Source organism: Plutella xylostella, chromosome 28, assembly GCF_932276165.1.
Source record: "Plutella xylostella chromosome 28, ilPluXylo3.1, whole genome shotgun sequence".
Lineage (NCBI taxonomy): Eukaryota > Metazoa > Arthropoda > Insecta > Lepidoptera > Plutellidae > Plutella > Plutella xylostella.
Window position 1 is genome coordinate 2,642,356 of NC_064008.1, and position 16,168 is coordinate 2,658,523.

Here is a 16,168-nt window from a genome sequence, read left to right on the forward strand (position 1 = left end):
GAAACCTAAGGAAATAAATAAATAGGATAGGATACTTAAGGAAAGTTGGAATATAAATACTCTTTATTTACATTGCATCTTTATAACACAGACAGTAAAGACATAAGAGTTTAAAATGTTATAAAATGGTAAGATTATATTTTAAAATGTCCTACAAAGTGTAGGTATCAAAATTATGTTTGTAGAGGCGTTATTGTTTTTCTATCGTTGATTTTTTTATTATATTTATTTAATTTTAAGATTCCTTTGACTAATTATAAGAACATACATAACGTAATCACTACTAATCAGTATTATAAAGTCTGACCTAATATTACTTATATCAAGATTATTATCAAAAGTGCCTTATTAATGTTATAATAAAAAGTTAAGTCAGTGAACTGCTAGGTAACATGCTGTCAGTTTCACAATTGAGAACGTCAAGATAAGTAGAGTTTGAGTATGGAATGCAGCGCTGTGATTGGCTGGACTATCATTGAGAAGGTCTTAAGTTCATACTTAGGTAGATTTACTCAAATGTGAAACTGAGCATTAGTTACTAGGTTCTTACAAATAAGTCTAGTTTAACGTTGCAATTATTATTCAGTGGTATTAGTAAAAGACTGAATTACCGGGTACAACCCTTAATTCCTTAGCTATACTAAGTTTATTTTAATATACTAAAATTGTAGACTAACTCTAGTGTACTCGTAAGTACAAATTCAATCATGAAAAGACTAAAATAATGTACTCACTGAGTTTTCGCATTCCTGTTAATTATAATCTTTCTAGTTTCGTATTTGAGTAGAATCTCAAAATGGATCTCGATAGTATAGGAAAAATATTTAATAGAACGTAAGAGTGAGATTTGTTAGTTTTTAATTTGATACCAAATGTTTATTAGACTTGTTACACAGTTGTGAGATGATTTAGAATAAGATTCTAAAGTGGACAATTGGTCATTTTTCTTGAGGGAATAATTTATAAATGTTTAAGATGCTCTTGTAGTTGATTTGTACTTTCTAGTTTGATAAAACATATCGACATTTTGGTTGATTATATTTTTTGATCTCATGTTGTTAATTTTAAGGTTGATTCAAAGTTTAAATAAATGTTTCATCAAACTCGGTTTTTATGTGTATTTTTGGTTTGCTGTACGTATAAATAGCAAGTGAGTGTAGTCTTAGCTATTGGTAGTTAATAATTATGGGTATAATAATAATTAGACCATGGGTAGTTATATAGAGTCATGGTCTATTATTATTAGACCATGGGCAAGGACTTTGTACCTATACCTTTATACCTATGTAACTAACTCTATGACTCTATAGTCATGGTCTATTATGCCATGCATAGTGTATTTCAAAAGTGGTGTAGTAAGCGATGATAAAATACTCTACTATCAGTTAGTAAGGTAGTAAGGTACCCTTTCTAGTTCTAGTGTTGAAAACTCTGCACATTGTTAAAAATGCATTTTCTTTCTCAGAATATGAAATACTTTAACTTTGTGCAATACTCGGCTGCTGTCTATGGTTTCTTCCTATTAATCTATGTCTGGCGATTGACAAGTCTTTCGATGAGTTTTGTTATTGTTGATTTGTAACATTAAAATAAATCTATATTGTTTAAAATTTATTAAACTACCTAAGTAATTTGCATTTCATCCTTTCTTTGAAAGGAAATCTATATACGGCTTATCATTGTGCTAAAAATCAATTCTTGGGTGCACCATTTATGATGTGTGATCCAACGTTTAAAAGACAAAAAACTCCTTTGGAAGGATTTGGAGTAAAACCTGGAGAAATTTATTATGTAAGTAAACCTAATTAGAGTTTGTCCAAATATTTAGCTCACAGTTAGGCATTTCATTCCGGAAATTCCGGGACAGAAAGTAGCCTAACTATGAGTATGTATCCTTTTGGTCGAAGATCCTGGGTATGTATTACATAAGTACTTACCAAATGTACCTATATATCAACGTCAGTTCACTTATTTTTGCGTGAAAGAGTAACATAGATGTTCTATAGAAACTTTTTGCGTTATATTAGAAACACTTACCATAACCATTTATCTTCAGACGTCCCGCACAAACCGTGCAACAGCTCACTACAACCAGTACATCGCTAAACTTCGGGCCTCAGAAGAGGAAGAGAGACGGGGAGATGACCTGAACAAGACGGAAGAAAGAGACCAACAGCAGAGCAACTTCTTTATACGATGCGATCGCAAGTAAAGTATCTTTCTGTGTGTTTTTAGTTAAGCGTTAACATTTCTGTATCGTACGTACGCAACGGACGCATCGCATTCGGTATTCTTTGTATACAGGTGTTGCAAAAAGCGTATACTAAGCCGAAACCAGCATGTGCAGCATGTTATATCTAGGCCCGAATCTAAAATCAGAATTTCAAAATTCGCGAAAAAAATAAATCATTCTTCATAGTAAAAAGTCACGTGACCAACTTAGTTTCTATGGAAAATGAAATATTTTTTTCACGAATTATGAAATTCTGATTTCAGCTTCGGGTATACCCTTTTTGCAACACCCTGTAGAGATTCACACAAGTGCGTCCGCTTCATCGGAACTACCGCCGCCGTTTCACCATACATTTATGAAAATCTGTTTGGTTTAAAATACGTACGATACCAATAGGAGGCGGGCGACTAGAGGCGAATTAATATGGTGCGAGAGAGTCGCCACCTAGCGGTAACTAGTTGCACTAGCTTCGCGACATATCAATTTGTGTCGATTTTCAATGCTTGATCGTTTAAGAAAAACATATTACATTTTCTAGGCATATATCAAACACAAATTTCCCTAAAGTACCTACATTTGTATTTTCAGATCCCTTATCAAAAAAGTCGCCCAGCGTGTGGACCTGGCCATGGCTTCCTATCAAGACGACTTGAACAAGAAACGAGCCAGGTAATTTATAATTTGAATTATGACTGAATAGAACATCAATATTCTTTACTGATTTCTTAGTGGAAATGATAAAAACTTATTTGATTACTTATCATAAGTATGTTATTAGGTAAATAGGCTACAGAAAGATGAGACAGAATTTTTGCTATTGAGATTCGATTCTGCTTGACTTTTAAAACGAAAGTTGTAGAAATCACGTTATACCTACTTGGTTCACTGCACATCATAGGCCACCTCCAAGACTGGGCGGTGGTGGGTAGTAGATACATACACACATAAATACCTACATTCTTACATAATATGCTCAGGTCTGTAATCTTCGTAGGGGGTAGTCAGAGGTGACTCGCAAGCAAGTTACCCGCTTTTCGCTGTAAATTTGTCCTCATGTGATAAGTCGCGAGCCGTATCGCCGTTTTTGAATGAGAAGTGGTGGATAGACCTACCTACAAAATTACCAAATATGAAATTCATAATTTTCAGACTATCGGATCTCCTAACTAAAGAAGAAGAAGACAACATCCGTAAATTCGTGGTCCAAGTGCAGTCTGGAGCTGAACTAGCGTGGAAAGAGAAAGAAGACAGGCTCGCCTACTTACTCGCTAAGAGACAGAAGGAACATGAGGAGAAGTATAAGGATACACCTCTGTGAGTATCATAGAAGTTACTTACCACTAAGTTATACAGGGCGAATTTCCAAAACTTGTAGCACAAAAGTGGTTCGGAATGCCTCCCTGAGTCACCCCGCAACACCCTGTATAACTTTTTCTCGCATACAAAGTGGCGCCTCTAGCGGAATCTATCATGAAATTTCATAAAATATGTATATTTATTTTCTTATAGAATGTCCATAGGAATTCAACTATGCACTCCTATAGGTATATGTGTCTATGTTTAAAACCTGTCTTAGAGTTTGTAAAAAATCATTTTCTGACAAAAGATTCATGGTAAGTAAGAACTTTTTCCAGAAGAGCAACAGTATGATAGAAAACGTAAACTATTGTTCTCGGGTTTATAATTCTTAGCGGCCAAGGACTAACATATGTAACACCTACTTACTTAAAAATGGGTGCATCAATGCACCTATGCCTACCCGAGAGCCATGACTTGATTACTAACTGTTAATTTATGTTGTTTCTCCAAAATTTCAGCACAAAATGCACGCACCTAACGCCTCTCCTAGTAAAGCAGCGAGCTATAGAGACCCAAGAGATACAACTGTATCAAATGAGAGAGAAAGAGGCGAGAAGAGAGGCCGAGAGAGAGTTTGACATGATGTGGCATGAACTGACCATGAAGGAGAGTGAAGCTTTGGTTAGTTATGCCTTGGTTCACTGAAAGCAATAATGAACTTTTTTGAAGACATTTTGATGGTGATATTTTCATATGCTGGACGCTTTCATATGCTATTATTATGACTAACTTTAAGCCGCAGGCAATACATGATAACTATTATTGGCGTAGATTTCATAACATAATTTAAAGTAATGCTACTTTTAGTGCTGAATTTCGGGAATTTTTAACGTTGATTAGGTTAGGTTGTGGTAAAATTGGTGCATTTGTAGGCCTAGTATAAAAAGGTTTTTACCTTACCCAATTTTCACATTCTACCCACAGGCCGCCCGTTTAGAACACGACGCCATAGAACGCAAACGCCAAGACTATGCATGCGCGCTACACTCCGAGCAACAGAAGAGAGAAAGAGAGAGACTACGGGAGATAGAGAGAGAACGATTGATAGAGGAGACCAAGTGGCTGAGGAGTGTTTGGGATAAGGAGAATATGGAACAAGAACAAGGTAAGTGTAACACTATAAAAGGGATATTATAAGCCGAAAGTAGCAAGAACAGCTTTTGTACGACTTTGGGAAATCCGTGAAAAATCTGCCTATCCTAAAACTATCATTTGACCAACAAAGTTTCTATAGAAAAGCAATATTTTCTATCGCTGTTATGCTGCGTACAGACTGGCCCAACGAATGCCTAACGAACGCTCAACGATGGATATTTATCATACACGGTGATCGAAACCCGTTCGTTGGCGTTCGTTTGGCCGGTCTGTACGCAGCTTTATACAAACGTTTTATAAAACAAAAGTTGTCCCTCTGAGTCACACAACACTTAGCAACCCCCCTTTTATTTCTACTACAATAATATTTGCCTTTCTACCACATTTCAGCCGAAAAACAACGAGAATTGAATCGCATAGAAGCAGCCCAAGAACAGAAGCAAACCAACGAAGAGAATGCGGCCCTCAGAGCCAAACAGAAGTTAGAACAAGACCTCATCAATCAGACCTGGGACGCTTTATCTAGTCAGGGGAAAGCCGATGATACGGCTAAACTGGAGTTGATGAAGATTAAAGAGGTTGGTGTTGAGGTTTATGTTGCCTTGGTACTTTTGATGGAAATGTTGAATGAAAATTTTAATTTATGTATATGTATAAGAAGATAACTTATGGGGTTTTTAACAATACAGCCTGATGAAGAATAAAGAGATCTTTTGAGTTATGTTGCCTTGGTACTTTTGAGACAAATGTTGATTGAAAGGTCCAAAATTTATCACTTCACATAGTCACCCACCTCGTATTTTATAGTTAGATTTGATTGTAACGAATAAACTGAAAAACTACAGGTACCTACCTATTTAACCAATTTATTATTATTTTTAACTATTACCCAACAGAAAGAGCTAGTAGAATGCAACCGTCGCATGACACAGCTGAAGAAAGACCTACTACTACTGGAGCAAGCTTCAGACAAAGTGACTGAAAGCGACGCGGCGACGCTGAGGCAGATAGAACAACGGTGCAAGTACCAACGATGGGCTAATGAGTTGCATAAGGTTGGTTATACTTCTTCAGTGAATATGCTACCCTGGTACAATGAAATTGAAATGGAAAGGTTGTGGTTTCTACTCTACTTCTTCGATAAATATGTTAATCCGTACATTGGGTTAAAGAGTTTCATAAGGTCGGTTATACTTCTTTAGTGAATCTGCTACCCTGGTAAAATGAAATCTTAATCGAAAGGTTTGTAGAAGTTTCTGAGTAGGAACTAAGAAAATATAGTTAGTTCCTTCTGGTGTGGTTCCTAATATCTCATATTCAAGGCTTGTAAATGAAATGAAATATGTCGTTGGTAATAATTCTTGAATATCCATCCATTATTTTTACCCTTATACCACAGACACTCCAGACAGTAATTTTGTATGAAAATATGAACAGCGCCCCTGGCGGTCGGTAGCAGAACTACAGACTATAAACTAGTACCAGACAGAACTAAAATTTTCCTACCAAATTCATCTAGTAATTTTACTTCACGTACACGATGAAAATTCATGCTAAGGGGTCTGGTTTCTGAAAGACTAATTATTTCCAGGACTGCCGCAAGACTATTGTAGAACAAATTAAAGAGAAATGTGAAGCTAAACAACGGCTGAAGAAGAAATTGGACGAAGAGGTAAATAATTAATGTTTTATCATAAACTGACACAGACAGTAAAAAAATATTCAATGATATTGCCGAGCGCAAGTTGACCGATTCACAAATAAGTAACAATTGCAATACTTTGTCATTTATGTTTTGTGTAATCGTAGTCATGAATAATGGCAAAAAAGTACCTATGTATATTATTTATCACCTGTGAATCAGTAATTTGTTATTGATTACTAACAGTAGGTACTACTTATCACATTTAATAATATTATGCTATTTCTTAACTACTCACCGAGTTAGTAAGCTTGTCGAAGAACCGATGACCGATGGGGTAAACGTGTTCTGGAGTGGAGGCCGCGACTTGGCAAACGTAGTGTGGGACGCCCTCCGGCTAGATGGGGGACGACTTGCGAAAGGTGGCTGGGTATGATTGGATGCGGAAAGCTAAAGATCGCATCCAGTGGCGTACTTTGGGAGAGGCCTACGTACAGCAGTGGACTGCTATAGGCTGATGATGATGATTTCTTAACTACACATACTTAATTTTTCGTTTGCGTAAACAATCAAATATTTTCTGCACCAAAAAATAAAATTTATCCCTAAAAATGCATATTTTTTCCAAACAGAACGAATACTTCAAGCAACTGTCCCGACAGTTGGACGAACTGACCGATTATAAGCGGAAGAGCAATAACGCTAACAAAATACATCAAGGACACTTGGTAGAACAAATCAAGTACAACCAGCTGTTGAAGGTAAGTAGAGTATGTTATGGAGGGTGGAATTTTATCAGTGGACTTTGTGTCGGCAAGTGAATATATACCTACTATATTGTATTGCCTATTAGTTAGTTAGTTACCTTTGGTGTTGCAGTCATGAACCCATGGTAAGACCAACCCGTAACAGGTAGGTATCCTCTTGGGGGTTGACTGGTAAAAACGATTTTAGCTATAAGTCCACCCTTTGTACACGTATTTTACAGGTTTTTACAAAAGTAGTATAAGATTTAAGCCGAAAGACGGAGACTCTAGGGCTAGGGTCATTCTAAACCACTTTTATTCTACGACTTTTTTGAAATCCATGAATGAGACTCTTTCGGCTTACTATATACTTATGCCTTTGGCATCGCCCTGTATATTAATGTTATTTATACATAAGTACTTACTGTATAAATTATGATACTCTTTATACATTTCAGTTGCGAGCCAAACAGGAAGAGTTGTCACAGGTTGAGAAATGCAAGATGGCCACCAAAGAATACGAGGCTGAGATACAGAGGATGTTGAAGCGGTGAGTCTTTTTTTAATATTCAGGTTAACCCAATTTTGGCTTACTATACCGCTTTTGCAACATTCTGTATAATAGGTATAAAATTTTGATAAGATAGACCTTAGACTAGCTAACCCCATGCATTATAATATACTTACTTACCTTACCTACATTCCCGGTCTTTTTCTAACCTCGACCTTTGTCCCACAGTCCATTCTTCAGTGAACACGTGCACCCGTTCGTGCGGCCGATGCTACAAGCGAAGATCACTGACTGTCCCTGTGGAAAGCCTGACTGGTGCAAGTAGATGGAAGATTGGGGGGGTTTGATATTATACTCACTAGCTATGAAAAGGTCCAGTGTCATTTTCATTGCTTGTGACTAGTGAGTGTATAAGGTACCTACCGTATGGGTGAAATTCTATGCTGACCCGATTTCGAACTACTATCGCTCTACTGCATTAGAAAATTCGCTCAAAATTAATTAAGATGTTTTTTTCTATATCCTATGGTTTGTAAATAACTAGGTTTTCTTTTCTCTAGTTTCCAAAAGTGGTAGTACGATAATGGGAGATATTCAACTACTTATAGATAGCCGGCATCTAAAATAAATGCAGTGCTGTTGAGTATGAAGTCATCGATAATCTATAGTTGTTTGTCTATGGTTGAAAATCTCCCATTGGCCAGAATGTCGAGCTCAATCCCATTCGGCGTAGGTACTTTATCACTTTTCTGATTTTAGCAGGACCCAAAGTTTGAGATTTTTGGTCCTCATCGTTTTCTACTACTTAATTGTTATTTTAAAGCTTGAATTATTTAATGTTGTTACGTTCTAACATGAATTTTATTTAATAATGGCTTGAGGAAAAATGGCAAGGTTCTATTGTATCGACTTTGATTTGTAGTTTTGTGACATTCATAATATTTTATTTATCATAACATAATATTTTATATCATTGTGTAATACTACCTGTATACTTATTCTGTAGGATTACGCATAGTATTATTATATTTATGAAGTCATGAAATGAGACATGAGTACCTTTTACCACAATATCTACCTACCTACCTATCGGGACACACATATCAGCAATGACTAAAGCTAAGCCAATATAAAATCCAACGTACTTACCCAAAATTCATTCAGTCAAACATTACACCCAAACATCATGGTGTTAATAAAAATATTATTTCTCGTCATTTTAACTACTACAGTTTCGTGCAACGATTTGTACCTCGGTGAAAAATGGGGTGGTAAATTGATATTTAACGAGACATTCGAAGCTAATCCAGCTTTATGGACCAGAGAAGAAAAAGTGTTTGTTGACGCAAAGAGAAATATTGTAAACAAGATTGTAGTAGAAGACCATCGACCTAATAAAGATGGCGTGGCTTCAGTTATAGATGGAGGCATTAATTTCAACAATGTGACCATCCATTTGGAAAGTCCGTCTATTTTCCGAGGATACAGTTTTTCAGTGAAAGTTTACGCTGTTAATAAGACTGCGATTCCAAGCTTTGTTACTACGAGGAAACCCGGCAATGCTATTGCTACAAGATTACCAGTCCTTTCAACATCGAAAGCTCCTGACTCTTTGACTTCAAATAGTGTGACTATTTCTTCTACAACTAAAGAAGCATCTACTACAACTAAAATGCCATCTACAACAGTGTCTTCAACATCGAAACCTCATGTTTCTTCGACTACAAACAGTGAAACAATCTCTACAACGAAACTACCATCTACTGCAACTAGAATACCTTCTACAACATCTCCAAGTGTTAATACATCTTCAGCGAAAACAAATGAAACACTATTTTCTATAGCATCCCGATCTCCTACAACTTCAACATCAAATAGTGTTACAAAAGTACCCAAAACTACTGTAAACTGGTGTAAATTATTCGGGTGTGTATTCCATGATTCAAGAGGGACAAATGAAGAGCCTTCAACCACTGAAGACACTAATGGACTGAAGGCTAAACATAACTCAAGTAAAAATGTGTTTGATTCTCGGAAAAAAGAATTACAAGAAGATTATGAATTGGAGTTGATTACAGATCGTATTTATTAAGGAATTAGTTTTTGCTATTAAAGTGTAGCTTTTCCCTATTTTAACAGTGTTGTGATGTTACCCGGTTTATCACATTGTCACTTAAAAGCCTGGAAAATACCGGAATGTTACTAAATTAAAGTGATTTTAAAGCCATTTTCTTTACTTTTTCTGCAGCCGGTGCCGGTTGCTTCTTACACATCATAATATAAATAAGTACTAAAAAATACTAACTATACCTAAAGTAACTTGATACATAATGTACCTACCTACCTCACTACATCTTACTCACCTTGAAAAAAACTTTTTGATAACATCATTGTCCTCACCGAAACATTTAGTTTTCCTTAGATGTGCTCTTATAGTAGATAACTATCTGTCTTCCGAATTTTTACGACAAACGTGTTCAGAGAGGCAACTGGAAGTAAGATCAGCTGATAAATTGAACAGAAGTACAGTCGAGAGAAAAGGTCATATTTATGTAGGTAGGTAGTAGTAGGTTCTTGTGAACCAAAATGGCTGTTTTATTTCTGTAATTAAAGTCTGTTTAATTAATTAAATTCATAAAAGGAGTGGAAAAACTAATATGCCTTTATTAAATAAGGGTACTTGGTAAATTTTACTTAACCTTTTTAATTTATCTAAAGTCTTGTTACACACCAAAATACCCTATCATCACAATGTGTATTAAAGTACTAAATACAGTTTTCATGATGACTGTACAGCTGGTACTTAGGTACTTACCTATATTTTTCCTGTAAGAATAAAATCATAAAAACCCAACACAACAAACATATGACTCAATTATCCATGAAGTTACGCAATTATAGTTCTTATTATGATAGTCATATAGCCTAAGGATAGTCTTTAACATTGAAAAGAATTACTACTTATTCTATGGATTTCTTCAAGTATATAAACCTATGCTAACTAAAATTCATTCAGTCACACATCACACTCATAATGGAGCATACGAAATTTATTGTGCTTCTAACAATAGTTGCTTCCGCTAGCAGCAACGACTTAACCTTAGGACAAGGAGACAGAGGCCTTCTTATTTACAACATCACAGTCGAGGCAAGTCCAGCCATCTGGCGACAAATTGATACTATTGTTGTCAATGCAACTGAAAACAAAGTCATCAGCAAGATTGACATAACAGATTTAAGGCCAGAGAAGGATGGAGAAGCGAAGATTACTGACGGCGGGGTTGGACTTAAAGATGTGACGATTGAATTAAAGAGTCCCACAGTTTTGCGAGGATACAAATTCCTAGTGCAAGTGTTTGAAGAAGAACAGTCTACAAGAGGCATCAGCACAACCGAAGGTGCTAAAGGTAATCAAGAAAACAAACATCCCAGTATTGTTGGACAAGATTTTCCGAACTTTAAGCAAGCTAGAACAAACTTGGATGATACGAAGAGCCATGGACATATTCCGGTTTTGTCTACGTCGTCAACTACTGAAAGTTCAAGAAAATATCCGGAACATTCGTCCAGAAATACGAGGGATGCTATCAAGGCTGAGCCAAGTCCGCCTGTAGCTGGTGTTAAGGATAGCGATAAAGAACATGCGTCATCCACTCCCGCTCCTAAGAACAACAAGAATGCAGCAGACACTAAAGATGCAAAATCAATTGAGCCTGATGCAAAAAGCTTCGCTGAAATACCGTCGTCAAATACTGCCGACGCCCCGAAAACTAAATTGGATTCTGCCAAAACAACACCACATACAACAACGGCTCTAACTCCCGAAGCTACGACAAAACACAACGCAGACCATAAAAGAGATACAAAAGAAGCTACCGAAAAACCAGTGAAAATTAGTGCTGTTAAGAGTGACATGAACCTTGAACCTAAAGATGCCAAAGGAAATGATACTGGAGTGAAAATCCTTACCGACGCATCCATTGTAACACCAGCAACTCATTTAGCATCAACGAATGAACCAAAAACTAATATGGATGCTGCTAAGACAACACCTGTTAGTTTTTCCGATGAAGCCACAACAAAACATAGTGCTGACCATAAAAGAGATACAAAAGAAGCCACAGATAAAGCGGTAAAACTTCCTGTTTATAAGAATGAAAAGAGCCTTGATGCTAAAGATGCAAAAATAAACGATTCTGAAGCTAAAACCCCTACTGATATACCAGCAGCAAACCCAATAACTTTAGAATCTACAGAAGCACCAAAAACGAATATGGATGCCACCAAAACATCACCTCATCCAGTAGGTGTAACTCCTGATACTTCGACCAAGCACAGCGCTGACCACAAAAGAGACACGAAAGAAGCTGCTGACAAAGCCGTAAAATTACCTGAAATTAAAAATGGAAAGGGTCTAGAAGCTAAAGATGCCAAATTGAATGAAACTGCAGCTAAAAGCCTTACTGACATACCTATAATAGCTCCAATAAATCTGTTAGCTTCTACAAGCGTACCAAAAACTAATCTGGATAGTGCCAACACAACACCTGTAACTGTTCATAGTGAATCTACTACAAAACACAGCACTGACCATAAAAGAGACACGAAAGAAACATCAGACAAATTGGTGAAAGGTAGCGTAACAGATTTCACAACTGAAGCGGCAAAGAAACATGAAAATATTGATCATAAACTTAACAAAGATAATATTAAAACATCAGATTTACCAAAAGTTGATATGAAATCTGATAGCACAACAAAACATGATGTTGAACACAAAATGAACGAAGACAAAAACAAAAGCATGCCAAAGGCCACAGGAATCTCCGAAAAAGATCTAAACCCATATGGACCTGCACCTGTAATTGACGACTTCGATTTTGAGGCTCAACTTACTTCAATAATGACACGTAATAAAGATGCGAAAACTAAAGCAATCGGTTCAGATTTAAAACCTGATGCCCCAGAATCCACTCACGATGTAAAGAATGACGCTATGAATTTGAACAAGAATGGTCAAAAAACAAAAGATGACATTGAGAATACTAAGCCATATCCTTATTTATCTCGACCTCAAACTCCATCAGGAAATGCTAAACTAGAAAGCACTACTAAACATTCCGAACACAAGAGAGATACTAAGGACGATAAACATAAAGACACAAAAGAAAACAACCCAAAGGAAACAAAAGAAGACAAAATGGAAAAGTCTGAGTCCAAAACAGTTGATGAAGTGAAAAATGCGGCTCACGATAAGGCAACCGCTACAAAAACCGGAGCCGAGTTGAAACCAATCGTATCTTTGCAGTAAAAATGTTAACTTAGATATTTATTATATGTATTTGATATTATGTATACTTACTTGATTCTCGTATAATTTAAATCTGCACAAATTGCACATAGGTTCGTGTACAGTTTATCAGAAAGATATATCTTGGAACTCAGTATTTCTACCTCCTGGTTGAATATGCCTGAGTTTTTCGGTAAATATACTGTGTTGTAATAACTTATATTATTTGTAGTGCCACTAGCCATCATAATGATGATTAAGAAACGTATGAAAATAGTGGACTGACCCAAATGTTATCTCGCTCTAACCCTAGCTCTGTCTCTATACTCCTAGTAGTAAAACAAAAGCAATAATTGCTCAGTTTTATTCCTATTTATTTGCTACAACAATAAGTAATTTAAACACCTGAATATTAGTTATGTAAAGTTTATTGCAAGAACATTTCTTGTAAAACACATAGAAATACAATGAAACACTTACTGTAAAAGGAATGGATCACAATGTCTTTAACTTATTATATTACTTATTTGCCATCTTTAATATAAATAGTATAAACAAATGAAAGTGCCTAAATATAGTAATTTATCATATAACGTGTCCTTTATAACTCCCTATCTATGAAAATAAAGGAACATTTAAAATGTAACATAATTATATAAAAAGTATTTTATCACATATTGCTTTTGTACTTGAGATTTTCAATCTAAACGTACATTCTATTCTGAGACTGTGAAAACATGTTTTTATCACACAGTGCACAGGCACAAAATCTCTTATATTAAATTTATGTCTTTCAAAATCATGGAAATGAATATTTATAACTTTGGTAAGTAATTAATTTCTCGAAAAGTATTTTTTATATGGTCAAAACTAATGTGTTACTGGCAATTTATAAATCCCTTAGATTCTTACAAACCCTTTGTAAGCTCTACATATAAAATAGGTGAAATATTATTAATATTATTTGTACTTAAAATATTAACCGTAAAAAGTCAACTGGCAAGTATATATATAGCATTCTGTACTTTCTTACAAAAAAACTAGGCATACTGAATCAAGGAATGTAACTTAACACCTTTAGGTACCTTATTCCTGCCATTGAGGGCTTCCAGCTCGATGACCACCAGGGTCCCAGAGACCTCAGCTCCACAGCTCTGGAGCAAGTTAGCTGCCGCATTCACTGTGCCCCCGGTAGCGAGCAGGTCATCAATGATGAGGCACTTGAGGCCAGGCTTGACTGAGTCTTTCTGGATTTCTAGGATGTCCTGGAATTTGGGAAATGATTATATTGTTAGTTTTTATTTTGTTTTTATGAGTTTTTTCTTTGGATAAGGTTGATGTATTTTAGGTATGCAACACAATACTAAATAACCTTCAAAATCTATAGCAGCATACATAGCACAGTGAGGGACTGTGAATCAAAACTTTTACTACTCTTGTTATAAGCTTCTTGTGCCCCATGCTAGGTATGTAGGCCTTCCATTAATAATGGTCCCACTATCACAATATTATATCAAAGGTTTATTCAAAACAACACTCACAGTTCCATACTCCAGCTTGTACTCATAAGCGATGACTTCCCCGGGCAGCTTTCCCCTCTTCCTCACGGGCACACAGCCGATACCGAGCTCAGCAGCCACGGCAAATGAGAAGAGGAACCCTCGGCTCTCCAACCCGACCACAGCTTGTATGTCGGGGAACTCCCTACGAATGGTTTCTACAAGGAGCCCTTGTAGCAATGTGCATGTCTGGCCGTCTGATATAGCTGAGAAGATGTCCCTGGAATGCATAAGTTAAACAGAATTGTAATAATCTTAGAGCTTGGGTGAGTATGTAGGAATACTTGTGTACCTCCTATAAGTAGTTAAACTCATCACCAGATAGGAAATAATTCTACTACAAAACTTTGTGTTGATATTGTAAAAGGATAGCATGACAAAATTGCCTAATTTTTCAAACCTAACCTATTTATAATTGATATGATTTTCTTACCAGAACAATATTCCCGGTTTGGGAAAATCTGGATAGCTCTTAATTTGGCCCTTAAGTTTAGCTATTTTATTCTGGTAATCGTCACCCATTTTATGTACTTTTATAATTGTTTTTCAGTCTTTATTGCTAATATTTTATAACCTAACATATGACCGCACTTTACTGGAAGATTAACTCATTCAATTTATGTTGCTAGGAAAAGAATTAGATTAAATAGTAGGTATGTATTTGATAAGATAATAGCGGTAGTGATTTTATAGTAAATATTATTAAAATCGTAAATATTGAAAAATTATAACATTACGATACGAACGGAATGTCACATTTGTCATGTGTTTGTCAATGTCATTGTCAAAGTGACATTCAAAGAGAATTTAATGGTGACATTCTTCTGTCAAATGTGTCAAAATATTGCATGTGCGCAAAAGCAAAATTAGACTTGGCTAAAGCTGCGTACATGTCGCAGGCATCTGGTTTAATCTCCTGTTTGATTGAACCGCTAGCCCGTTCATTGGATGACGCTATTCAGTTGTATGACTAGGCCGAACGTTGATTGTACAAGCGTCACAAAACGTCCAACTAGTTAGCGGACTTAAAATCAGTCAGGTGGTGAATAAAACAAATATGGCGTCTAACAGCGAACAGCTGACACAAAAAGCACTTGTATTGTTATTTTTTGCAAATAAATTAGCTTTAAAGTGCGTTATTTATGTTAAAATAGTGTGACAACATGGATTTACCTATTATTACACCGCCGGCAGATAGTTTCACAGAGAAAAATGTGCAGAAACTGGATAATTATGAACAACAATATCAAGGTACGTTTATTGTTATTGTTTAGTTAATTTGTGGGATGAGAGCTTTGTAACATAGTCTTTTTGTTGACTCTTGTCTGGTCATGTTCATCCTAAACAGACATTACAAAGTTGCTATACTATATCCCATTTAACGATTTCGCTGAATAACGATCAGTCAAGACGTTGGAAGTTACAGTCAACCACTTGACGAGTTGTTCTTTAGTCATTCAACTGAGTAGCGTCATCCAATGAACGGGCTAGCGGTTCAATCAAACAGGAGATTAAACCAGATGCCTGCGACATACACACCGGCCCAACGAAGGCCAACGAACATGTTTCGTTGGCCTTCGTTGCTGCAATCTGCCCTGTATTATGTATGATAAATATCCATCGTTGGGATTACCGTTGGCGTTCGTTGGGCGTTCGTTGGCCCGGTGTGCACGCAGCTTAAGAATCACTAAGAATAGAGAGGAGTGGAGAATGCATGTGTATGTTGGGTCTAT

General features: G+C 36.2%; 3 protein-coding genes across 3 annotated transcripts; 2 read left to right on the top strand and 1 right to left on the bottom strand.

Annotated features, from left to right (window-relative positions):
• Window positions 1-1,684: 1,684 nt before the first annotated feature.
• On the top strand, window positions 1,685-8,006 carry LOC105386017 (golgin subfamily A member 6-like protein 4). Its single transcript, XM_048631420.1, has 12 exons — window positions 1,685-1,791; window positions 2,057-2,208; window positions 2,822-2,902; window positions 3,383-3,547; window positions 4,051-4,213; window positions 4,517-4,697; window positions 5,078-5,265; window positions 5,584-5,742; window positions 6,279-6,359; window positions 6,962-7,090; window positions 7,534-7,625; window positions 7,815-8,006. Exons 1-12 carry the CDS (start codon window positions 1,714-1,716, stop codon window positions 7,909-7,911), a joined length of 1,566 nt encoding a protein of 521 aa, XP_048487377.1. The 5' UTR covers window positions 1,685-1,713; the 3' UTR covers window positions 7,912-8,006.
• Window positions 8,007-10,346: 2,340 nt separating this feature from the next.
• LOC105386014 (mucin-5AC) lies at window positions 10,347-13,469 on the top strand. The gene has a single exon (XM_038111087.2). It carries the CDS (start codon window positions 10,621-10,623, stop codon window positions 12,895-12,897), a length of 2,277 nt encoding a protein of 758 aa, XP_037967015.2. The 5' UTR covers window positions 10,347-10,620; the 3' UTR covers window positions 12,898-13,469.
• On the bottom strand, window positions 13,287-15,184 carry LOC105386015 (adenine phosphoribosyltransferase). Its single transcript, XM_038111104.2, has 3 exons — window positions 14,869-15,184; window positions 14,418-14,655; window positions 13,287-14,141 (listed from the first exon to the last, which is right to left on the bottom strand). Exons 1-3 carry the CDS (start codon window positions 14,955-14,957, stop codon window positions 13,917-13,919), a joined length of 552 nt encoding a protein of 183 aa, XP_037967032.2. The 5' UTR covers window positions 14,958-15,184; the 3' UTR covers window positions 13,287-13,916.
• Between the last annotated feature and the right edge of the window lie 984 nt (window positions 15,185-16,168).

What these genes read in the sequence shown, in the direction of transcription:
- LOC105386017 (XM_048631420.1), top strand. Translation starts at nt 1,714, where the DNA reads ATGATGTGTGATCCAACGTTTAAAAGACAAAAAACTCCTTTGGAAGGA. An exon ending in AAGTATAAGGATACACCTCT is followed by an intron (nt 3,548 to 4,050) that starts GTGAGTATCATA and finishes CCAAAATTTCAG; the next exon opens with CACAAAATGCACGCACCTAA. An exon ending in ATACAGAGGATGTTGAAGCG is followed by an intron (nt 7,626 to 7,814) that starts GTGAGTCTTTTT and finishes TTTGTCCCACAG; the next exon opens with TCCATTCTTCAGTGAACACG.
- LOC105386014 (XM_038111087.2), top strand. Translation starts at nt 10,621, where the DNA reads ATGGAGCATACGAAATTTATTGTGCTTCTAACAATAGTTGCTTCCGCT.
- LOC105386015 (XM_038111104.2), bottom strand. Translation starts at nt 14,957, where the DNA reads ATGGGTGACGATTACCAGAATAAAATAGCTAAACTTAAGGGCCAAATT. An exon ending in AAACCGGGAATATTGTTCTG is followed by an intron (nt 14,656 to 14,868) that starts GTAAGAAAATCA and finishes TATGCATTCCAG; the next exon opens with GGACATCTTCTCAGCTATAT. An exon ending in ACAAGCTGGAGTATGGAACT is followed by an intron (nt 14,142 to 14,417) that starts GTGAGTGTTGTT and finishes CCCAAATTCCAG; the next exon opens with GACATCCTAGAAATCCAGAA.